Source organism: Rhinoraja longicauda, chromosome 11, assembly GCF_053455715.1.
Source record: "Rhinoraja longicauda isolate Sanriku21f chromosome 11, sRhiLon1.1, whole genome shotgun sequence".
Lineage (NCBI taxonomy): Eukaryota > Metazoa > Chordata > Chondrichthyes > Rajiformes > Arhynchobatidae > Rhinoraja > Rhinoraja longicauda.
In genome coordinates this window covers 54,843,061-54,869,006 of record NC_135963.1, presented here as the reverse complement: position 1 = coordinate 54,869,006, position 25,946 = coordinate 54,843,061, and the positions used below count along the sequence as shown (strand labels likewise).

Sequence of the window (25,946 nt, the reverse complement as noted above, 5' to 3'; positions counted from 1 at the left end):
CACCGTGCCGCCAATGTGAACAGGCGATCGATAGATGGCGTGGATTTGGTGGGCTTTATCTCTAAATAAATAAATAAATAAATGGATGATGTCGTCGACTTACAGCGCCAGAAACTGGGCCACACACTACAACTGCAAAACAGCTCTGGTGGTATTGAGCAGATGCAGTGTAATATTGGTTTAGCAGATGACAGGTTAAGCTCAGGCTTAATTTCCACTTCTGCAAATCTTTTTGAGAGATTTTTGGAGGATTTGGGATATTGTAGCTTTAATAATGACAAGGATTTGGAGCGCAGCTGATTACTTTCCCGTCTGACGAAGAAAAGCAATAAATTAAAAGTAATTGCTCTCTTCAATAGACAATAGACAATAGGTGCAGGAGGACGCCATTCGGCCCTTCGAGCCAGCACCGCCATTCAATGTGATCATGGCTGATCATTCTCAATCAGTACCCCGTTCCTGCCTTCTCCCCATACCCCCTGACTCTGCTATCCTTAAGAGCTCTATCCAGCACTCTCTTGAATGCATTCAGAGAATTGGCCTCCACTGCCTTCTGAGGCAGAGAATTCCACAGATTCACAACTCTCTGACTGAAAAGGTTTTTCCTCATCTCCGTTCTAAATGGCCTACCCCTTATTCTTAAACTGTGGCCCCTTGTTCTGGACTCCTGCAACATTGGGAACATGTTTCCTGCCTCTAACGTGTCCAACCCCTTAATAATCACCGTTTGAAAGGAAATTATGCCCTCATCCTTATTTGATTCATCTGCGAGTGATGTTGGGCACAGACATTGTGGGCCGAATGGCCTGTTCCCGTGCTAGAAACAGGGAACTGCGGATTTGCACAGAAAGACACAAAAATTGCTGGAGGAACTCAGCAGGTCAGCCAGCATCTCTGAAGGACGTGGATGGGTGATGTTTCGGGTCGGGACTCTTCTTCAGACGGATAGGTGATGTTATGAGTCAGGAAGCTTCTTCAGACTGTTCTATATTCCATGCAGCACAGAAACAGGATAAAACTAGTGTACAGGTGATCGTTGGTCAGCGCAGACTCGGTAGGCCAAAGGATCTGTTTCCATGCTGTTTCTCTAAACGAAAACTAAAACAGGCTTTTCGGCACAATTTGTCCATGATGACCAAGATGCCCCATCCACACCAGTCCCACCTGCCCACGTTTGGCTTGTGTCCCTCTCAACCTTCCCTGTCCATGTACCCGTCTAAGTGTCCTTGAAATGTGATTATAGTACCTGCCTCAACTACCTCCTCCATCACGGAAACATAGAAGACAGGTGCAGGAGGAGGCCATTCAACCCCTCGAGCCAGCACCGCACCGCCATTCAATGTGATCATGGCTGATCATCCAGAATCAGTACCCCGTTCCTGCCTTCTCCCCATATCCCTTGATTCCGTTAGCCCTGAGAGCTATATCCAACTCTCTCTATCCTATGCTCGAACAGACTTCATACCCAAGTACCCAAATATTATTCACAAAATGCTGGAGTAACTCAGCAGGTCAGGCAGCATCTCGGGAGAGAAGGAATGGGTGACGTTTCGGGTCGGGAACCTTCTTCAGACTGATGTCAGGGGGGCGGGACAAAGGAAGGATATAGGTGGAGACAGGAAGATAGAGGGAGATCTGGGAAGGAGGAGGAGAAGGGAGGGACAGAGGACATCTAAAGTTGGAGAAGTCGATGTTCATACCACTGGGCTGCAAACTGCCCAGGCGAAATATGAGGTGCTGTTCCTCCAATTTCCAGTGGGCCTCACTATGGCACTGGAGGAGGCCCATGACAGAAAGGTCAGACTGGGAATGGGAGGGGTAGTTGAAGTGCTCGGCCACCAGGAGATCAGTTTGGTTAATGCGAACCGAGCGCAGGTGTTGAGCGAAGCGATCGCCGAGCCTGCGCTTGGTTTCGCCGATGTAAATAAGTTGACATCTAGAGCAGCGGATGCAATAGATGAGGTTGGAGGAGGTGCAGGTGAACCTTTGTCTCACCTGGAAAGACTGTTTGGGTCCTTGGATGGAGTTGAGGGGGGAGGTAAAGGGACAGGTGTTGCATCTCGTGCGGTTGCAAGGGAAAGTGCCCGGGGTTGGGGTGGTTTGGGTAGGAAGGGACGAGTGGACCAGGGAGTTACGGAGGGAACGGTCTCTGCGGAACGCAGAGAGGGGAGGGGATGGGAAGATATGGCCAGTGGTGGGGTCCCGTTTTAGGTGACGGAAATGTTGGTGGATGATTTGTTGGATCCGCTGGCTGGTGGGGTGGAAGGTGAGAACGAGGGGGATTGTTGCGAGTGGGGGGAGGGGGAGCAAGAGCGGAGCTGCGGGATGTAGAAGAGACCCTAGTGAGAGCCTCATCTATAATGGAGGAGGGGAAGCCCCGTTTCCTGAAGAACGAGGACATCTCTGAAGCCCTAGTCTGAAACACCTCATCCCGGGCGCAGATGCGGCGTAGACGGAGGAATTGGGAGTAGGGGATAGACTTTTTGCAGGGGACCGGGTGGGAAGAAGTGTAGTCCAGATAGCTGTGCGAGTCGGTGGGTTTGTAGTAAATGTCCGTCACTAGTCTGTCTCCTGTGATGGAGATGGTGAGGTCCAAATATTATTTTGCATGTAGCTTTTGTACATCTTGTCTTGGAGTACATGGGTGGGTTTCAACAGGAAAGCAGATCTTTGCTGTGGTGATATGTTGGTGGTTTGTTATTTTGGATTTATTGACTGTGTTGTTCCATACTTTTAGATGATGAAGAATCTTGCAGCAAAGGAGGAGGACAGGAGAGTAACTCCGACTACATTTTGGATGACTCTCCTCGTAAGTCCTTTTGGAATATTATATCCCTTGTGCCCTGCCACTGCTTGCAAGAAATATCTTCATTTATGGGCAACTTTTTACATCATTCCTAGTTTGCAATCAGCACAATTTGCATTGAGAAAGCGCACGCCATCAATTTTGCATCAGTAGTACGTAAGCCGTAGGAACAGAATCAGGCCATTTGGCCCATCGAGCCTTCCCCGCCATTCAATCATGGCTGATCTCTCTTTCCCGCTCAACCCCATTCTCCTGCCTTCCCCCCCATAACCCCTGACACCCGTACTAATCAAAGAATCTGTCAATTTCTGTTTTTAAAATTCCCAACGACTTGGCCTCTGTGGCAATGAATTCCACAGATTCACCCTGAAGAAATTCCTCCTCATCTCCTTTCAAAAGGTACCTCCTTTAATTCTGAGGCTGCGCCCTCTGGTCCGAGACTCTCCCACTAGTGGAGTCACCCTCTCCACATCCACTCTGTCCACGTGTGGAAGAAATTAGTTTAGAGAGAAATAAAAGGAAAATGAAAAGCTGGTGACTTTGCAGGTTTGCTTCAAGAGACTTGATTGCATGATATCATGGGGAGATGGCCGCAGTAAACTGCTCACCAGTTCTCTGACTTCACAGCAGAATTAGCCGACAGTTATACTGTGCAGCAAACAACCGTTGTTTTTCGTTAGCTACTGCTCTACGAAGATATTCCATCAACTACATGGGTACCAATTATTTTCGTTAGTCATAACATACTTTTTGTAATAAGGAAAACAAGCTTTGTTATCACGTCTACTAGTTCATATTTACATTTACCATCCACCCTTCCAACACATTCCCAGACAACAGGTAATACGTCTAATCTTACTTTGCCCATTCCCACGATCCTCTCCTCGTCAACGAGAGATGCCAGTTGTCACATCCACCCACCCTTTCGTTACCTTGTGTTCAGTTCCAATCAAAATTAAGTAAGGAAGGATATTAATTTTTCTTCCACACCATGCCTTTCACTATTTGGTGAGTTTCAATGAGTCAAGTCAAGTCAAGTCAATTTTATTTGTACAGCACATTTAAAAACAACCCACGTTGACCAAAGTGCTGTACATCAGTTCAGGTACTGAGAACGAACATACAATGGCACACAAACATAACAGCACATACATAAACAGTTCACAGCGCCCCCTCAGAGGGCCTCAAATGCTAGGGAGGAGAAATAGGTTTTGAGCCTGGACTTAAAGGAGTCGATGGAGGAGGCAGTTCTGATGGGGAACCATCCTTCTAAACTCCAGTGAGTACAGGCCCAGTACCGTCAAAAGCTCACAACATGTTAAGCATTAGAAGCAACTCAATGGCCTTTTCGGTCCGGAGGGCCATTAAAGAAATGTTTTAGACTGCTGTAACTTGGAAGAAGAAGCCACATGCACCAGTAAAATGACAAAGGTGAAGGGTGGGGGAAGGGGTTCGAGGATGGGGTTTATCTGGAATTGGAGGAAACAGGCCCTTTGGCCCACCGTGCCCCCACCGACCTGCGATCACCCCACACACTGGGGACAATTTACAGGAACCAATTAACCGACAAACCTGCTCATCTTTGGAGCGTGATATTTACAGATATTCATGTAGATACAAGAAACTGCGGAAGCTGTTTTACGCAAAAAACACCCAAAGTGCTGGAGTAACTCAGCGGATCAGACAGCATCTCTGGAGAACATCGATAGGTGATGTTTCGAAAGTCAGGACGTAGGGTTGGGCTGGTCTATGTGTGCTATTGTACGTTCTTTTTTACTACCTGCACTGATGTACAGCACTTTGGTCAACGTGGGTTGTGTTTAAATGTGCTATACAAATAAAATTGACTTGACTTGACGACTTGAAGAAGGGTCCTGACCCGATACATCACCATCCATGTTCTCCAGGGATATGGCCTGATCCACCGAGTTACTCCAGCACTCTGTGTCCTCTTTTTGTAGATATTCATGTGGCATCTTTATCTTCATAAAGACATTCCAAAGCTTTTCACGGTCATAGACGGACACACTTTGACATAAGGCGATAAGTGATAGGAACAGACTTAGGCCATTCTACTCCACCATTCAATCATGGCTGATCTATCTCTCCCTCCTAACCCCATTCTCCTGCCTTCTCCCCATAACCCCTGACACTCCGTACTAATCAAGAATCTTTCTATCTCTGCCTTAAAAATATCCATTGGTCTCCATGCCGTCTGCGGCAATGAATTCCACAGATTCACCACCCTCTGACTAAAGAAATTCCTCCCCACCTCCTTCCTAGAACGTCCCTTAATTCTGAGGCTGTGGCCTCTAGTCCTAGACTCTCCCACTAGTGGAAACGTCCTCTCCATTGTCATTGAGCTGTGTGATAGTAGGGCAAGTGAGAGATGAGTTTTAGCCACTGTTTTAAAGGAAGATGAAAGTAGGCGTTCAGGGAATATTTGGGAGAGCATTCTGGAGTTTCAGGTGAGCCGAGAGAAATCATCAGAGTTGGAGGAATTTAAAGTTCTAAGACGGTTAGAGGGCTGGGAGATGTCAGGGGGGGGTTTAAGAGCAAAAGGCCGTGGTGAGATTTGTTTGTTGGGATGGATATTTGAAATTCAAGGCAATGATTCACACAAGTCATCGGTCCACCAAGCCAAAGATAGACACAAAATGCTGGAGTAACTCAGCGGGTCGGGCAGCATCTCAGGACAAAAAGAATAGATAGGTGATGTTTCGGGTCGAGATGCTTCTTCAGACTGAGAGTCAGGGGAGAGGGGAACTGGAGGTATGAAAAGGTACAAAGAACAAATGAATGAATGGTATGCAAGAGAACAAGTCAAAGCCAGCAACGATGATCAAGGAAAGGTGGAGCCCACAATGGTCAATTGTTGGCTGTGGAGAAGGTGATAACGAGTATAATTAATGAGTGAAACAATGAAACTTCGTTTAGTTTAGTTTAGAGATACAGCGCGGAAACAGGCCCTTTCGACCCACCGGGTCCGCGCCGACCAGCGATCCCCGCACACTAACACTATCCTACACCCACTAGGGACAATTTACACTTATACCAAGACAATTAACCTACAAACCTGTACGCCTTTGGAGCGTGGGAGGAAACCGAAGGTCTCGGAGAAAACCCACGCAGGTCACGGGGAGAACGTACAAACTCCGTACAGACGGCGCCCGTAGTCGGGATCGAACCCGGGTCTCCGGCGCTGCGTTCGCAGTAAGACAGCAACTCTACCGCTGCGCCACCGTGACCGCCTAACTAAGCAGGATGACAGAGTTACTTCAGCCTTTTGCGTCCATCTTCGGTGTGAACGGGCATCTGTAGTTCCATCCTACACACACAGTCCACCGAGACAAGCCAGGTCAAGTCAGGTTTATTGTGCTGTGGTGAGCTGCAGGTAATAAGCAGCGAGAATCAAACGTTGGCTTGCAACTGCACCACAGGGACAGAGACTTGGTTGCAGGGAAAAGTACCTGGGGAGGGGGTGGCTTGGGCGGGAAGGGACGAGTGAAGCAAGGATTGCAGGGGGAACAGTCCCCGCGGAAGGCGGAAAGGGGTGGAGATGGGAAGATGTGAGAGGTGGTGGGATCCCTTAGGAGGTGACGGAAATGTCGGAGGACGATGTGTTGGATGCGGAGGCTGGTGGGGTGAAAGGTGAGGACCAGGGGAACTCTGTCCTTGCTGTGTCTGTGGGCAGGGGGAGCAAGAGCAGAACTACGGGACACAGAGGAGACACGTGTGTTGGCTACATTTAGTTTAGTTTAGAGGAACAGCGCGGAAACAGGCCCTTCAGCCGGCCGAGTCCACACCGACCAGCAATCCCTACGCACGAACATTACCCTGCACACACTAGGGACAATTTAATTTTATACCAAGCCAGTTAACCTACAAACCTGTACGTCTTTGGAGTATGGGTGGAAACCTGGAGAGCCAATGTGGAGAGGATGTTTCCACTAGTGGGAGAGTCTAGGACTAGAGGTCACAGCCTCAGAATTAAAGGGCGTTCTTTTAGGAACCATATGATGAGAAATTTCTTTGGTCAGAGGGTGGTGAATCTGTGGAATTCTTTGCCACAGAAGGCTGTGGAGGCCACGTCAGGGGATATGTTTAAGGATGAGATAGATAGATTCTTAATTAGTACAGGTGTCGGAGATTATGGGGAGAAGGCAGGAGAATGGGATGGGCAGGTTAGAGGCAGGAAACATGTTCCCAATGTTGGGGGAGTCCAGAACAAGGGGCCACAGTTTAAGAATAAGGGGTAGGCCATTTGGAACTGAGATGAGGAAAAACTTTTTCAGTCAGAGAGTTGTGAATCTGTGGAATTCTCTGCCTCAGAAGGCAGTGGAGGCCAATTCTCTGAATGCATTCAAGAGAGAGCTAGATAGAGCTCTTAAGGATAGCAGAGTCAGGGGGTATGGGGAGAAGGCAGGAATGGGGTACTGATTGAGAATGATCAGCCTTGATCACATTGAATGGCGGTGCTGGCTCGAAGGGCCGAATGGCCTCCTCCTGCACCTACTGTCTATTGTCTAATGGGGTTAGGAGGGAGAGATAGATCAGCCATGATTGAATGGCATAGTGGACTTGAAGGGCCAAATGGCCTAATTCTCCTATCCCTTATGACCCTCTGATCTCGGAGAAAACCCATTTTGGTCACAGGGAGAACGTACAAACTCGAACGGACACGCACTCGTAGTCAGGATGGAACCCGGGTCTCTGGCGCCACTGTGCGGCCCTTGTGTCAACATCCTGTGGAACGGATCCACTCCAAACAATGTGACCTTAACACGCTGAGACCAGGAAAGAAATGGCCTGCGTTTGACCTAATCTTGCTCTGCAACTGGCTGGCACTGGAGGGGCGAAGGCGACAGTGAATCTCCTTAATCGGTCAGAGTGCAGCATTGTGCAATTAGTGATGCCAAGAGTGATCGAGGAAGTGGAGCGAGTTCAAAGTCAACTCAAGTACAGAACGAAAATAAAGCCTCAAATTTAAGTCGGGGTAAAGTCGAGAGAGAAGGTTAAAGTGAGATTAAAATAACGAGAGACTGCAATGGAAAAATTTAACAAGATTCTAATCAACAACGATTAAAGTCAGAAGAAACGAGATCCCATCCTTGAGATAGTTAATATCATTGGAAGCAATGTTGATTAGCAATGATTATTATCATTATCATCATGAAAAAGGCATTTGATGTGTCCTGATTTACGTTCTGTTGATAATTAACTTTGCCCCTCCTGTATATATATAGGAACATGAAGTTGTTTAGTTGAATTGAGTTTAGTTTAGTTTATCGAAGGTATTTATTCACAAAATGCTGGAGTAACTCAGCAGGTCAGGCAGCATCTCTGGAGAGAAGGAATGGGTGACGTTTCGGATCGAGACCCTTCTTCAGACTGATGTCAGGGGGGCGGGACAAAGGAAGGATATAGGTGGAGACAGGAAAACAGTGAGAGATCTGGGAAGGGGGAGGGGAAGAGAGGGACAGAGGAGCTATCTAAAGTTAGAGAAGTCAATGTTCATAAGCTGCCCAAGCGAAATATGAGGTGCTGTTCCTCCAACTTGCGGTGGGCCTCACTATGGCACTGGAGGAGGCCCATGACCGAACGGTCAGACTGGGAGTGGGAGGGGGAGTTGAAGTGCTCAGCCACCGGGAGATCAGGTTGGTTAAGGCGGACTGAGCAAAGGTGTTGAGCGAATCGATCGCCGAGCCTGCGTTTGGTCTCGCCGATGTAGAGAAGTTGACATCTGGGACAGCGGATACAGTAGATGAGGTTGGAGGAGGTGCAGGTGAACCTCTGTCTCACCTGGAAAGACTGGGTCCTTGGATGGAGTTGAGGGGGGAGGTAAAGGGACAGGTGTTCCATCTTGTGCGGTTGCAGGGGAAAGTGCCCGGGGAGGGGGTGGTTTGGGTAAGAAGGGACAAGTGGACCAGGGAGTTACGGAGGGAACGGTCTCTGCGGAACGCAGAAAGGGGAGGAGATGGAAAGATGTGGCCAGTAGTGGGGTCCCGTTGTAGGTGACGGAAATGTTGGAGGATGATTTGTTGGATACGCTGGCTGGTGGGGTGGAAGGTGAGGACGAGGGGGATTCTGTCCTTGTTACAAGTGGGTGGAGGGGGAGCAAGAGCGGAGCTGCGGGATATGTAGGAGGCCCTAGTGAGAGCCTCATCTATAATGGAAGAGGGGAAACGATTTATTCAGTTTATAGTTTAGTTTATAGTTCAGTGTCGTTTGGTTCAGTGCAGTTCAGTGCAGTTCAGTTCATTGTCACATGTACCGAGGTACAATGAAAAGCTTTTGTTGCGTGCTAACCAGTCAGAGAAAGATAATACATGATTACAATCGAATCGTCCACAGTGTACAGATACAGGATAAAGGGAATAATGTTTAGTGCAAGATAAAGTCCAGTAAAGTCCGATTAAAGATAGTACGAGGGTCTCCAATGAGGTAGAGAGGAACTCTCTAGTTGGTGATAGGATGGTTCAGTTGCCTGACAACAGCTGGGAAGAAACTGCCTGAATTTGGTGCATTTGAATGGGAGTGGGTTGGATGGTTTGACTTCAAGTGCAATATTGGTGTCCCTGTTATTCAACGCCAGTTTTGACCCAAGGGGTTCATTTGTTTGTGTTCAGCCACCAACGATAAATCCTTTGCCTACCATCCCTGATGGGAGAAAGTCAGAGGAGCAGCTGGTAGAGCCACTGCCTCACAGCACCGGAGACAGCCGTTCAATCCTGACCTCGGCTGCTGTCCGTGTGGAGTTTGCACGTTCTCCCTGTGACCGCGTGGGTTTCCTCCGGGTGCTCCGGTCCTCCCACATCCCAAAGACGTGCGGGTTTGTAGGTTAATCGGCCCTCTGTACTAATTCCCACTTGTGTGTCGGGAGTGGATGAGAAAGTGGGACAACGGAGAACTAGTGTGAACGGGGTGATCGATGGTCGGCCTGGACTCGGTGGGCCGAAGGGCCTGTTTCCACGCTGACCCTTTAAAAAAAATCTTTTTTATCCCCTCACTTCTGTTTGATATTTCAGCACCTCGGTCAAATCTCCCTCCATCTCCTACACAGAAGGGAACACAAAGCAAGTTAATGTGACATGCCTTCATGGTATAGTGGCACTTGTTTGACACTATAGTGCTCATACACAGTATATTTATGGAAAATATGAATACATTCATATATTTATGAAAGGGCACAAAGAACAAATGAATGAAAGGTATGCAAAAGGACGCATCAAAGCAGGGCAACGATGATCGAGGAAGGGTGGAGCCCACAATGGTCCATTGTTGGCTGTGGCACGATGTTTGTCTTTGATTGTTCAATTCGATGATCCTGGTGCAAGTGTTGGAGCCAGCATGAACCAAGGGTAGCATGAACCAAGGGCACAAAGATGCTGTGGCTAAAACTTAGGCTTCACTTCAGTTGTTGCCCAAATTACTTGACACTTCACCTGATTCCCCAGAAGGTCAACCAATTCGCTTATCAGTGTCTATCAATGGGGGGGAATTGGCAGGGTGATTGCACAGAGCTCATGGTAAGTTATCGGAGCAGGGTCAGGCCATTCGGCCCATCGAGTGTCCTCCGCTATTCAATCACGGCTGATCTTATTTTTCCCTGTCAAACCCATTGTCCTGCCTTCTCCCCGTCACCTTTGACTCCCTTTACTAATCAAGAAACACTGTCAATCTCTGCTTTAAAAATACATAATGACTTGCCCTCCACAGCCATCTTGCCAATGTTTGGCAGCAAATTCCACAGATTCACCACCCTCTGGCTAAAGAAGTTCCTCCTCATCCCCTCTCGAAAGGCAAGGCACCTCCTTTAATTCTAAGGCTGTGCCCCCCGAGTCCGAAACTCTCCCACTAGTGGAAACATCCTCTCCACATCTACTTCATCCAGAGTCTTTTGCCCAAGGTAGGGGATTCAAGAACCAAAGGACATAGGTTTAAGGTGAGAGGGATAGGATTTAATAGGGACCTGAGAGGGAACATTTTTACACAAAGAGGGTGGTGGGTTTATGGAGCGAGCTGCCAGAGGAAGTAGTTGAGGCAGATACCAGATTGATTCCTGGGATGGCAGGACTTTCATATGAAGAAAGACTGGATAGACTCGGCTTGTACTCGCTGGAATTTAGAAGATTGAGGGGGGATCTTATAGAAACTCACAAAATTCTTAAGGGGTTGGACAGGCTAGATGCAGGAAGATTGTTCCCGATGTTGGGGAAGTCCAGAACAAGGGGTCACAGTTTAAGGATAAGGCGGAAGTCTTTTAGGACCGAGATGAGAAAGTTTTTTTTCACACAGAGAGTGGTGAATCTGTGGAATTCTCTACCACAGAGGGTAGTTGAGGCCAGTTCATTGGCTATATTTAAGAGGGAGTTAGATGTGGCCCTTGTGGCTAAAGGGATCAGGGGGTATGGAGAGAAGGCAGGTACGGGATACTGAGTTGGATGATCAGCCATGATCATATTGAATGGCGGTGCAGGCTCGAAGGGCCGAATGGCCTACTCCTGCACCTATGTTTCTATGTTTCTATATAATATCAACATTTAAAAGACACTTGGACAGGTACATACATGGATGGGAGAGGTGAGAGGGATATGGGCCTAATTAGCAAAATGGGACGAGCTTAGATGTGGCATCTTGGTCAGCATTGAGGAGTTGGGCTGAAGGGCCTGTTTCCGTGTTGTGTGACTCTATGACCCCCCCATGTGATTTTGCCTTTTGTTTGATTTTCCTTCAGAAAAAAGAATGGACGTGGGATGAGAGCAAGATGTTGATCATGCAGGATCCAATCTACCGGTGAGTGGAAGGTCCCAGTGGACAGTCACGTTGGCACAGTGCATGCTGGGGCTGAACAGGTCTTGCTGGCGCCGCCATCTTTGGCCTCTGGGGGGGGGGGGGGGGGGGGGGGAGGTCAAAGTTCAGGAGCGGCGGCAGACAGCGGGGTTGTCACGGCACCTGCAACTCGCACCAGTTCCACTGTTATCCCACTTTCGCATCCACTCCCTGCACTCTCGGGGCAACTTGCAGACCCCAATTAACCTGCAAAGCCCGCACGACTCTGGGGTGTTGTCTCACAACGAAAGGCCGTAGCCATTCGGGGTAAAATAAACATGCAGCTGAACACCGTCCGGGAGAGTGAGCGATTAATCTATTTTTGTAGTGCCGGTGAAGAACGAACGAGGCGTGTTCTCCAGCTGAAGGTGCAGTCAGCTTGAGACAACATGGATCCTATCGCCTATTGCTTTCAAAGTGCTGGTTTGTGAATTATTTTATTGGAAACGCAGATACACTCAGAGTCAAACAGGACACAGGCCCTTCAGCCCAACTCATCCACACCGAACAAGGTGTCCCGTCTAAGCTAGTCATATTTCCCCACATTTGGCCCATATCCCTATAAGCTTTTCCTATCCAGGTACCTGTCCAAATGCCTTTGAGATGTTGCGATAGTTCCTGCCCCTACTGCCTCCTCTGGCAGCTCGTTCCGTACACCCAAACAGTTGCTCCTCAGGTTCCTATTAAATCTTTCCCCTCTCACCTTAAACCTATGGTTCTTGATTTCCCCACCCAGGAGAAAGGACTCTCCAAGGGCCCACTCAAGTCCATGCCGACCATCGGTCACCCGTTAACTCTAGTTCTCTGTAATCCCACTTTCACATCCACTCCCTGCACACTAGGGGCAATTTACAGAGGGCTGATGAACCTACAAACCTGTGTAGGTAGGAACTGCAGATGCTGGCTTAAAGTGCTGGAGATGATAGACACAGACTGCTGGAGTAGCTCAACGGGTCAGGCAGCATCTCTGGAGAGAAGGAATGGGTTCTTTGGACCCTATGAGACGTTTAGGGGTCTAAACGTCACGGTGGCGCAGCGGTAGAGTTGCTGCCTTACAGCGAATGCAGCGCCGGAGATTCAGGTTCGATCCTGACTACGGGCGCCGTCTGTACGGAGTTTGTACGTTCTCCCCGTGACCTGCGAGGGTGGGTTTTCTCCGAGATCTTTGGTTTCAACCCACACTCCAAAGACGTACAGGTTTGTAGGTTAATTGGCTGGGTAAAATGTAAAAATTGTCCCTAGTGGGTGTAGGCTAGTGTTAATGTGCGGGGATCGCTGGGCGGCGCGGACCCGGTGGGCCGAAGGGCCTGTTTCCGCGCTGTATCTCTAAATCCTCAGACTCAATCCTGCGTGTCTTTGGGATGCGGGAGGAAGCCCACGCGGTCACGGGGCGAAGGTGCAAACTCCACGCGCACAGCGCCTGAGGTCAGGATGGAACCCGGGCCTCTGGCATTGGTGAGTCAGCGGCTCTACCCGCTGCACCACCGTGACCGCACTTCATCAGCGCTCGCTCCGCTGTCATAAATCACACCGGAGTGACCAATCATCACTGGACCAGCGTACAGTCGAGTGAAGTCAAAGAAGATTGCCGGCCAGCACTAGACAACCGCTCACACGAGAGAGACATTCCCAGCGGATAAACTCCCAGGTGCCAAATGAAAATGGGACTGTGTTTATAAACAAACAACAAAAAACGACCTCAAAGGAAAAAAAAAGCTTCGAGCTGAACGGTCGATGGAAATTTCCATGATTTTATTTCTCCTAATCATTTGTAAAGTCGGGTCTGTTTGAGGCAGGGAGGATTGGATGCACGCATGGGGCTGAGCCAAGTTGTCGTGACCTTTAGCTGTGGATGCTGTTGTTAATCTCAGCGCTGTGTGCGTGGGCGGAGAATCTTGGGGAGAGTGCAGAAAGGGTTCAGAACATCGGACATGGAAACAGCTCCGTCAGCCCGCATCGTCCATGCCGAACATGATGCCAAGAGAAATCTCCTCTGCCTGCACCTGACCCACATCTCTCTGTTCTCTGCACCTGTCCAAAAGCCATCTTAAATTCCCTATCATAGCTGCCTCCACCACCAACCCTGGCAACCCATCACCGTGTAGAAAAATGGATATGGAACTTTTGTAGGCAGATAAGAGAGGTATTGGTATCATGTTTCGCATGGACACTGTGAGCCGAAGAGCCTGTCCTGGTGCTTTGAACGGCACAGTGCTGTACTGTTCTATGTTCCTAACTGACACCTCTCCATTCCCTGCATTTCCTTATGCCTATACAGAAGTCTTCTCAAATGACACTAATGTATCTGCCTCCACCAACAGCCCTGGCGTTTCCTGTGTGTGTGTGTGTGTGTGTAAAAACAAAGGATATTCTTGCTATTGAGGGCGTGCAGCGTAGGTTTACTAGGTTAATTCCCGGAATGGCGGGACCGTCGTATGTTGAAAGACTGGAGCGACTTGGCTTGTACACACTGGAATTTAGAAGGAGGGGAGGGGATCTTATCGAAACATATAAGATTATTAAGGGGTTGGACACGTTAGAGGCAGGAAACATGTTCCCAATGTTGGGGGAGTCCAGAACCAGGGGCCACAGTTTAAGAATAAGGGGTAGGCCATTTAGAACGGAGATGAGGGAAAACTTTTTCAGTCAGAGAGTTGTGAATCTGTGGAATTCTCTGCCTCAGAAGGCAGTGGAGGCCAATTCTCTGAATGCATTCAAGAGAGAGCTAGATACAGCTTTTAAGGATAGTAGACTCAGGGGGTATAGGAATGATCACATTGAATGGTGGTGCTGGCTCGAAGGGCCGAATGGCCTACTCCTGCACCTATTGTGTATTGTCTATAAAAATTGCCTCACACATCTCCTTTAGGCTTTGCCTCTCTCACCTTAAAGTTATACCCCTAAGTCTTTGACATTTCCACCCTGGGGAAAAAGATTCCATCCACCTTATCCATGCCTCATAATTTTATACGCTTTCTCATAATTTTATATTTTCAAACGGAACTTTTTATATATCCTCTCTTAATTTTATACACCCTCTCTTATTCTATATTGCCTCTTTTAATTTTATATACCCTCTCATAATTAGTTCAGTTTAGTCTGTTGTCACGTGTACAGTGAAAGGTTTCTGGTTGCGTGCTACCCAGTCAGCGGAAAGACTGTACATGATTACCATCAAGCTGTCCACAATGTACAGATACAGGGTAAAGGGAATAACAAATTATGAGGGGGAAAAACCTCATGTAATTTTATTTACCCTTTTATGTTTCCACTAGTGGGAGAGTCTAAGACTAGGGGCCATAGCCTCAGAATTAAAGGACGTTCTTTTAGGAAGGAGATGAGGAGAAATTTCTTTGGTCAGAGGGTGGTGAATCTGTGGGATTCTTTGTGGAGGCCGTCAGTGGATATTTTTAAGGCAGGGATAGATAGATCCTTGATTAGTACAGGTGTCAGAGGTTATGGGGAGAAGGCAGGGGAATGGGGTTAGGAGGGAGAGATAGATCAGCCATGATTGAATGGCGGAGTAGACTTGATGGGCCGAATGGCCTAATTCTACTCCAATCACATGACCTTATGACATTCTATATTGCATCTTTTAATATTACATACCCTCTCAATTTCATATACACTCATAATTTTAGATGCCCTTTCATTATTTTATGTATTCTCATAATTTTATATATCCTCCCTTATTCTACATTGCATTTTTAATTTTATGTAATCTCTCATTAGTTTATATACGCTCTCATTATTTGATATAGCCAGTCATAATTTTATTTATTCTCTCGTAATGTTATAGACCCCCTCTTAATGTTATATATCCTCTCTTCATTTTATATATCCTCCCTTAATTGTAAATACCCTCTCTTAATTTTGTATGCTCTCACACAATTTTTTGCATCCTCTTATGATTTGATACATACCAAGTTTACCAGAGTGGACACAACATGCTGGAGTAACTCAGTGGGTCAGGCAGCATCTCTGACCCAAAGTGGGTCAGGCAGCATCTCGGGTCGAGAAGTCTGAAGAAGGGTCTGGACCCGAAACGTCACCTATTCCTTCTCTCCAGAGATGCTGCCTGTCCCGCTGAGTTACTCTAGCACTCTGTGAAACATCACCGATCTGTATTCTCCAGAGATGCTGCCTGACCTGCTGAGTTACTCCAACACTCTGTGAAACGTCACCTATCCATGTTCTCCAGAGATGCTGCCTGACCCACTGAGTTACTCTAGCACTCTGTGAAACATCACCGATCTGTATTCTCCAGAGATGCTGCCTGACCCGCTGAGTTACCCCAGCACTTTTGAGTGGCAAGGGTGTTTTGTTTAAAGTTAGGTGTGAATACTACTGACTGTGGCACGAATGAATGTATAGAAAATGTTTAGAGACATGAGAATGAAGGGTTTTTGCATTTGCTTTGTATATATTTGACCCATGGCGCTGTGAGAAGAAGGGTCGTGATCCAAAGGGTCGTGATCCAAAGGGTCGTGATCCAAAGGGTCGTGATCCAAAGGGTCGTGATCCAAAGGGTCGTGATCCAAAGGGTCGTGATCCAAAGGGTCGTGATCCATTCCTTCTCTCCAGCGATGCTGCCTGTCCCGCTGAGGTACTCTAGCATTTTGTGTCTCCCTTGGATTTAAGTCGGCCTCTGCAGTTCTTTCCTACACAGGTTTACCAGAGTGTTGCCTGGATTAGAGGGTATTAGCTACAGGCAGAGGTTAGACAGACTTGGGTTGTTTTACCTTGGAAGGCTGCAGGTCCAAGAGGCTTTGCGCTTGAATGCTCTCGCTATAGTGCTGACTCTCTGATCAAGAGCACCCAACTATTGGCGTTATTAACAGAGGCGTTCCAGAACCAAGCAGATTCTTTGCTGCGATGCTTCATGGTGACTTTAGTCACTGGGATGTGGTGATAATTGTACGCAGTTAGATATTTCACACAGGCTCAGTCTTGCACAGGAGAGGGGCTGATTGCCTGGTTATCAGTAGCCATTGACCACAGGTCAGTACAGCACAGGGACAGGCCCTTCAGCCCACAACATCCCTGTTGAGCATAATGCCAAGAGAAATTAATCTCATCTGCCTATCAGTGTGAGGACAGGCCCGACCCAAAACGTTGCCTGTCCATGTTCTCCAGAGATCCTGCGTGAACTCCAGCACTTTGTGTCTTTTTTTTGGCAACCAGCATCTGCAGTTCCTTGTGCCTCTATGGCCAACTATGTCCAGTTCCACTGCCCCACCCCCCCCCCCCCCCCCCCCTTTAGCCCATTGGCACCAGCACCAATTGCAATGTCTCTGCAATCGTAGAACATAGAACAGTAAAGCACAGGAATGGTCTGTGCTGAACAGGACCCCGAGTTAAACTAATCTCCTTTGCCTGCACATTATCCATATCCCTCTATTCCCTGTGTAACCATGTGCCTGTCCAAAAGCCTCTTAAACTCCACTATCCTATCTGCCTCCACCACTACCCCTGGCAGTGCGTTCCAGGCCTCCACCACACTCTTTTTTAAAAAGAGCTCGCCCCGTACATCTCCTTTAAACTTTGTTCCTCTCACCTTGAAGCTAAGGTGGGTGCAGTACATTAGCACAGCGGTAGAGTTGCTGCCTCAGCATCAGAGACCCGTGTTCCATCCCGGCTACGCACGGGTGCTGTCTGCACCGAGTTTGTACGTTACGTTCTCCCTGTGACCCGCGTGGGTTTTCTCCGGGTGCTCTGGTTTCCTCCCACACTCCAAAGGCGCGAGTGTTTGTAGGTTAGTTGGCGTCTGTAAATGATAAATTTCCCCGAGTGTGTAGGATAGTGCTAGTGTACGGGATCGTTGGTTGGCATGGTCTCAAAGGGCCGAAGGGCCTGTTTCCACACTGTATCCCTAAAACTAAAACTAAAAACTTAGAGATTTTGACTATCTACCCTATCTATGCCTTGTCAGAATCTTACATACTTCTATCAGGTCTTCCCTCAACCTCCGGCGTTCAAGAGGAAACAACCCTCGTTTACCCTCGTTTGTCGCTAGTACTCCCCGGTCCAGGCAGTATTCTGGTGAACCTCCTCTCCAAAGCCTCCACAAGCTTCCTGTAATTTAGTTTAGTTTAGAGATACAGCGCGGAAACAGGCCCTTCGGCTCATCGGGTCCGCGCCGACCAGCGATCCCCGCACATTAACACTATCCTACAAACACTAGGGACAATTTTTTACATTTACCCAGCCAATTAACCTATGTACGTCTTTGGAGTGTGTGGGAGGAAACCAAAGATCTCGGAGAAAACCCACACAGGTCACGGGGAGAACGTACAAACTCCGTACGGACAGCACCCGTGGTCAGGATCGAACCCGGGTCTCCGACGCTGCATTCGCTGTAAGGCAGCAACGCTACCTCTGCGCCACTGTGCCGTGATGGGGAGACCAGAACATGATTGTATGGATGTTTTAGCCAAGGGATGGAGCATTGGGCTGAACGTTCCTTTCTGATGTCTGTGCCTGACACAAGCCTTCACTCACCTAGTTTTATCTTATCTGCACAACCATCTATTATTTCCCCCATCCCCCCCTCGTGTGTTCATCCCACTCCCTCCAAAATAGATCTGTTGTTGTCTCAACTGTTTAGTCTCTTTAGTTTAGTTTATTTTTACAGCCTGGAAACAGGCCCTTCGTCCCACTGAGTCGGCACCGATGAGCGATCGTACTATCCCACACACTAGGGACCATTTTCAATTTTCACCGAAGCCAAATTAATCTTCAAACTTGTGCGTCTTTGGAGTGCGGGAGGAAACCGGGGCACCCGGAGGAAACCCTCACGGTCACAGGGAGAACGTACAAACTCCATACAAACCACCCATTGTCAGGATCGAACCCGCGATTCTGGCGTTATAAGGCAGCAACTCTACCACTGCACCACAGCGCCGATGGTGGGAACAGTTGCTGGGCACAATAGCAAGTTTTACCTTCTGTCAACTCTCTTGGTAACCAAGTTTACTGCGGATTCCTCAAGGATTTTCCGTCACAGAGCTGTACAGCACGGAAACAGGCCCTTTGGCCCACCTTGTCCATTTGGCTCTTTTGGGCTAGTCTCATTTGCCTGCATTTGGCCCTACTCTTCCTATTCATAAATCTGTTCAGAAATATTGAATACGTTTTGATAAGGTCCATTGTGCAAAAAGGAAAATCACTCCTTGGAGCATTATCGCTGCATGATCTGTACTTGCTTGTGTTCAGTTAGCCCTACGCAAGTACCAGGTTAATTCAACACTTACAACATTCCACGTTCCCTTCCCATCGCCCCTCAAAATCCCTCTCACATTCCCCTCTCCAGTACGTCACCCTGACACAATCCTCTCCCTGGTTCATTACTGCTCCCTCTTAGTTCAGAGATACAGCGCGGAAACAGGCCCTTCACACACCGAGTCTGTGCCGACCGGCGATCCCCGCACACTAACACTATCCTACACACTCGGGACAATTTTTACCGAAGCCAATTAACTTACAAACTTGTACAAACTTGTACTGCGTGTGTCTGTATGTTTGTGTCTAAGTGTGTGTGTTTGCGTGTCTGCGTATCTGTGTGTGCACGTGTCTGTATGTGTGTGCATGTGTGTCTGTGCGTGTGTGGCTATTGTGTGTGTGCATATCTGTCTGTATATATGTGTGAGTGCCTGTGTATGTGTGTCTGTGTGTGTGTCTGTGTATGTGTGTGTGTGCCTGTGTCTGTGTGGCTGTGTGTGTGTGTGTGTGTGTGCGTGTCAGGGTGCGTGTCTGTGTGTGTGTGCGTGTGACTGTATGTGTGATTGTGTATGCGTGTGTCTGTGTGCGTGTGTTGCTGTGTGCATGTCTGTGTGTGTGTGTGTGCGCGTGTCAGGGTGCGTGTGTGTGTGTGTGCGTGTGTCTGCATGTGAGTGTGTATGTGTGTGCATGTGTTGCTATGTGTGCATTTGTGTGTCTGTGTGTGTGTCTGTGTGCATGTGTGTGTGTTTGTCTGTGAGTATGTGTGTGTGTGTGTGTGTCTGTATGTGTGTGCGTGAGAGTATGTGTGTGCATGTGCCTGTGTGAGAGTGTATGCTCATGTGTGTGTTTGTGCGTAAGTGCGTGTCTCTTTTGTGCCTGTGTTTCTGTGTGAGAGTGTGTGTGTGTGTGTGTGTGCCTTTGTGTGTTTATGTGTGTGTATTTAGGTATGTGTGTGCTTTTTCTTAAATGTCGTTTTTTGTTGTTTTCCTCGTTCCTGACTCAGTCTGAAGAAGGATCTTGATCCGAAACATCACCTATTCCTTTCTTTCAATGATGCTGCCTGACCCGCTGAGTTAATCCAGCAGTTTGAGTCTATCTTTGCTATAAACCAGCATCTGCAATTCTTTGTTGTTACATGATGCCAGACCAACTCCTAGGAGCCTGCATGTGATCCATATCCCTCCATTCCTTGCATATCCATGTGCCCTTGCAAAAGTCTCTTGAATGCCACTATCGTATCTGTCTTCACTGCCACCCCTGGCAGCACACTCCAGGCACCCACCACCCTCTGTGTGAAAAAACCTGCCCGCACGTCTATATACTAAAACTCTCGTTTGTTATCTTGTTTGTGACTGAACTTCAGCCAAAACGGTGCACGATAGCGCGACAATTTTAGGCCCACCTTACTCGCCATTGTCACTTTAGTGATAATGCAAGTAGTTTTATTGAAATCGGTGTTATATTTTTAAAGTTATTCACATTTTTAAAGTATAAAAGGAGGGGAGGGGGAGGGGAGGGGGGAGTAGGGAGGGAGGGGGGAGTGGGGGAGAAGGGAGAGGGGAGGGGGGGGTTGGGGAGGGGGGAGGACAGGGTGCTGCACCAATTCAGGAGAGGTTTGGGCCCAACGGGTCCACTTGGTCTACTAACATTTAAACTTTGCCCCTCTCGCCTTGATGCTACGCCCTCTAATCTTCGACATTTCCACTCTGGAGAAAAAGATTCTGTCGACCCGATCTGTGCCACTCACAATTTTATTTAGTTCAGTTCAGTTTAGTTTCTTGTCACGTGTGCTGAGGTACAGTGAAAAGCTTTTGTTCAGTGAAAAGCTAACCAGTCAGCGGAAAGGCAAGGCATGATGATAGTTGAGCCATTTACAGCGTACGGATAAATAGACCACAGACAATAGGTGCAGGAGTAGGCCATTCGGCCCTTTGAGCCAGCACCGCCATTCAATGTGATCATGGCTGATCATAGGGCGGCACGGTGGCGCAGCAGTAGAGTTGCTGCCTTACAGCGAATGCAGCGCCAGAGACTCAGGTTCGATCCTGACTACGGGCGTTGTCTGTACGGAGTTTGTAAGTTCTCCCCGTGACCTGCGTGGGTTTTCTCCGAGATCTTCGGTTTCCTCCCACACTCCAAAGACGTACAGGTATGTAGGATAATTGGCTGGGCAAATGTAAAAATTGTTCCTGGTGGGTGTAGGATAGTGTTAATGTGCGGGGATCGCTGGGCGGCGCGGACCCGGTGGGCCGAAGGGCCTGTTTCTGCGCTGTATAAATCTAAAAAAATCATTTTCAATCAGTACCCCGTTCCTGCCTTCTCCCCATACCCCCTGACTCCGCAATCCTTAAGAGCTCTATCTAACTCTCTCTTGAAAGCATCCAGAGAATTGGCCTCCACTGCCTTCTGAGGCAGATAATTCCACAGATTTACAACTCTCTGACTGAAAAAGTTTTTCCTCATCTCCGTTCTAAATGGCCTACCCCTTATTCTTAAACTGTGGCCCCTGGTTCTGGACTCCCCCAATGATAAGGGAATAACAGAATATGGGTCTCTGGCGCTGTCAGGCCTTTGCTTGTCGTTTTCTATACGATCTCTTTCTCTGTCCTCCCTCTCGGTCCACTGTTCTCCGTGAGTCACGGTGCTGTGACAACGTGATTCGTTGACGTGCGTTCCCAAGGTATTACTGTGAATTCTCATATGAAGAGGGTTGACGAGTTCAATTTGGAGATGAATTCACTGCGTGCTTGTGATTGTATTGCAGGCCGTTTGTTTTATATGATGTAACTCCAATTAGAATCAGAATCAGAATTAGAATTAGAATTAGAATTAGAATCAGAATTAGAATCAGAATCAGAATCAGAATTCAGAATCAGATTATGCATCTGATTAAATGTTTAGTATTTACTTAGAGAACATAGCCCTGTAATAACGTTAAGTGTTGACACCTGCGTATTAACCCTTGCTCTTGGTAGTGACGACATTGATTTCCCTGATGATGTCCGAAGAAGGGTCTCGACCCGAAACGTCGCCCATTCCTTCTCTCCTGAGATGCTGCCTGACCCGCTGAGTTACTCCAGCATTTTGTGAATAAATACCTCCGCTAAACAAATGATCACTTAAATTAGATCAGGCCTGGGTAGAGTGGATGTGGAGCGGATCTTTCCACCAGTGGGAGGGTCTAGGACCAGAGCCCATGGCCCTGGGAATAAAAGGGCGTTCCTTTTTGGAAGGAGACGAGGAGAGATTTATTTACTCAGAGGGTGGTGAATCTGTGGAATTCATTGCCACAAAAGTCTGTGGAGGCCAAGTCACTAGAGATTTACAAGGCAGAGATTGATAGGTTCTTGATTAATACGGGTGTCAGGGGTTAAGGGGAGAAAGGCAGGAGAATGGGGTTGCGAGGGAGAGATAGATCAGCCGTGATTGGATGGCGGTGTGGACTTAATGGGCCGAATGGCCCAATTCTGCTCCTATCACTTATGACCTTATGACTTTGAACAGATTAAAAATTCAGAACTGGAATCTTAAAGTTGAGCCATCGCGACTCGGACACCATTGGGAGCTAAAGGATGAGGAGCAGGTAGAGGATAAAGGGAACTAGACCAAGTGGACCCGTTGGGCCCAAACCTCTCCTGCATTGGTGCAGCACCCTCTCCTCCCCCCCCCTCTCCTCTCCCTCCCCCTCCATCCCCCTCTCCCTCCTCCCCCCTCCCTCCCCTCCCTCTCCCCCTTACCTTCCCCTTCCCCCTTCCCCTCCCCCCCATTCCCCCCACTCCATCCCCCTCAACCCCCCCTTGTCCTCCCCCCTCCCTCCCTCCCCCCTCCCTCCCTAGGAGATAGATTTAAGCCTTAAAATGTGAATAACTTAAAAAATATAGCACTGATTTCAATGAAACTTCTTCCATTAGCACTAAAGGGGCGACGGTGAGTAAGGTGGGCCTAAAATTGTCGCGCTATCGTGTACCGTTTTGGCTGTAGTTCAGGAACAAACAAACAAATAAACCAGAGTTTTAGTATATAGATGCCGTTGGCCCAGTGTGCCACCCCTGCCTAACGTGGTGTGATGTGTGGGGGGAGATAGTAAAGGCAGGCAGATGGCCAGTGGGGGAAACACTAGCTGCAAAGTGACCTGTTAAAACTAAAATGCCCGGCAGCTAAAATACAGCTTCAGAACTAATTGTGTCATGAATTAAGCAATTGCCGGGTTTCTAGCGAACCAGAGCTGAAAGCTTCCACTGTGTGTGCCTGGTTTTATCTACGGTTTTATACTTGCAATGATTAACCAAGCCAATAGAGCGTGAATATTTGTCGCTGTGTGATTCACTTCGCCGGGGAGCCTAAACGTAAAGGAAAAAACCTGATCAATCTGACGTTCTGTGCTGAACCGTGCTGTGTACTGGGTGGGAGTAAATGGTTTTGACAATGTGACTGTGATATTAGCCTGCAACCTCTCCATTGATTTCTCCAACTTCAACTATCATATCATATCATATCATATATATACAGCCGGAAACAGGCCTTTTCGGCCCACCAAGTCCGTGCCGCCCAGCGATCCCCGTACATTAACACTATCCTACACCCACTAGGGACAATTTTTACATTTACCCAGCCAATTAACCTACATACCTGCACGTCTTTGGAGCCATAGCCCTTGCTTTCCCTCTCTCTCCATCCCCGCCCCCTTCCCAGTTCTCCCACCAGTCGTTACTGTCTCCGACTGCATTTTTGATCTCTTTACCGTCCGCTCCCCTGACACCAGCCTGAAGAAGGGCCTCGACCCGAAACGTCGCCCATTCCTTCTCTCCAGAGACGCTGCCTGTCCCGCTGAGTTACGCCAGCTTTTTGTGACTATCGACCTTCCCCGTACAGGACAGGTGACCCTCCCCAGCCCCTGTCTGCTGTGGCCTTTGTTTTTACTCGCCCCACACGAGGAACTGGAGCGAGTCGAACCGTTCACCGACATCTGTAGGTGGGGGCGGTGTGTCGCAGAGGTAGAGTTGCAGCCGAAACATTTTAACTTTTGGCAAGTCGTACAAATCTCACGACCTTTAAATAAATCGTAATACTTGATGCACAAGAACCTGAAATTGGAACAAAAACAGATAAAAACAGTTCCTCCCCTCCTCCCCCCCACCCCCCCCACCCAAAACGTTTACTGAGGCAGAACAATTCTCACACAAAATTTCCAGGAAGGAGTGGTGGCGCAGCGGTAGAGTTGCCGCCTCACAGCGCCAGAGACCCAGGTTCGATCCTGACTACGGGTGCTGTCTGTACGGAGTTTGCGCCTTCTCCCTGTGACTGCGTGGGTTTTCTGCTGTTTCCTCCCACATTCCAAAGGCGCGCAAGTTTGTAGGTTATTTAGAAAAAGAAAACAGGTGCAGGAGTAGGCCATTCGGCCCTTCGAGCCGACGCCACCACTCAATATGATCATGGCTGATCATCTAAAATCAGTACCCCGTTCCTGCTTTCCCCCCCCATATCCCTTGATTCCTGTAGCCCTAAGAGCTAAATCTAACTTTCTCTTGAAAACATCCAGTGAATTGGCCTCCACTGCCTTCTGTGGCAGAGAATTCCACAGATTCACAACCCTCTGGGTGAAGAGGTTCAACCTCATCTCAGTCCTAAATGGCCTACCCCTTCTTCTTAAACTGTGACCCCTGGTTCTGGACTCCCCCAACATCAGGAACATTTTTCCTGCATCTAACCCGTCCAATCCTTTAAGCATTTTATAAGATCCCCTCTCATCCTTCTAAATTCCAGTGAATACAAGCCCAGTCGACCCATTCTTTCATCAAAGAATTGGCTTTGGTCAAATTGTGATTTGTCCCTCGTGTGTAGGATAGTGCTAGTGTGTTGGGTGATCGCTGGTCAGTGCGGATTCGATGGGCCGAAGGGCCTGTTTCCACGCTGTGTCTCTGACGTCCGACGTACATCTCCACCGCTCCGCGCCAACCTCTCCTCCGACACCGCGCCCACCTTATCGAAACGTATAAGATTATTAAGGGGTTGGACACGTTAGAGGCAGGAAACATGTTCCCAGTGTTGGGGGAGTCCAGAACAAGGGGCCACAGTTTAAGAATAAGGGGTAGGCCATTTAGAACGGAGATGAGGAAAAACGTTTTCAGTCAGAGAGTTGTGAATCTGTGGAATTCTCTGCCTCAAAAGGCAGTGGAGGCCAAGTCTCCGAAAGCATTCAAGAGAGAGCTAGATAGAGCTCTTAAGGATAGCGGAGTCAGGGGGTATGGGGAGAAGGCAGGAACGGGGTACTGATTGAGAATGATCAGCCATGATCACATTGAATGGCGGTGCTGGCTCGAAGGGCCGAATGGCCTCCTCCTGCACCTATTGTCTATTGCCTATTGTCACACCCTCTGCTTCCTTCTCTTCCCACGCCACCTCCTGTCCCATAGAAAGAAGGGCCCCTAACAATACATCACCTCTTCAGCCTTACTGCTATCTGATGCACTGTATTTTATATTAGCGATGCACTAATAAAATATGAAAGCTCCCCTCCCAGAGGGTGAAATTAGCCTCTTTAGGTTTAGTTTGATAGATACAGCATGGAAACAGGACCTTTGGTCTGGGTGTATTGTGTTTACAGGCCTGTTAAGCTGCTGTTATTTAGAATTTCAATAGACAATAGGTGCAGGAGGAGGCCATTCGGCCCTTCGAGCCAGCACCGCCATTCAATGTGATCATGGCTGATCATTCTCAATCAGTACCCCGTTCCTGCCTTCTCCCCATACACCCTATCATTAAGAGCTCTATCTAGCTCTCTCTTGAAAGCATCCAGAGAATTGGCCTCCACTGCCTTCTGAGGCAGAGAAATTTCGTTATTCCAAGGACAATATATGACAATTAAACCTTTAGTTTAGTTTAGTTTAGTTTAGAGATACAGCGTGAGAACAGGCCCTTCGGCCCACTGTGTCCGTGCCAACCTACGATCCCCGCACACACTAATCCTATCCTACGCCCAGAGGAAACCCAATGCGGTCACAGGGAGAACGTGCAAACTCCGTACAGATAGCACCCGTTGTCCGGATCGAACCCAGGTCTCTGGCGCTGTGAGGCAGCGACTTCACCG

At 48.3% G+C, this 25,946-nt stretch overlaps 1 protein-coding gene across 2 annotated transcripts in view; it reads left to right on the top strand.

Annotated features, from left to right (window-relative positions):
• nos1apa (nitric oxide synthase 1 (neuronal) adaptor protein a) overlaps positions 1 to 25,946 on the top strand; it is a 293,742-nt gene that overhangs the window by 167,560 nt on the left and 100,236 nt on the right. For both annotated transcript variants that reach the window (XM_078407763.1, XM_078407764.1), the window contains exons 4-5: positions 2,738 to 2,809; positions 11,544 to 11,602. In XM_078407763.1, the coding sequence (XP_078263889.1) occupies positions 2,738 to 2,809; positions 11,544 to 11,602 (131 nt within the window). The remainder of the gene's footprint in view (positions 1 to 2,737; positions 2,810 to 11,543; positions 11,603 to 25,946) is intronic.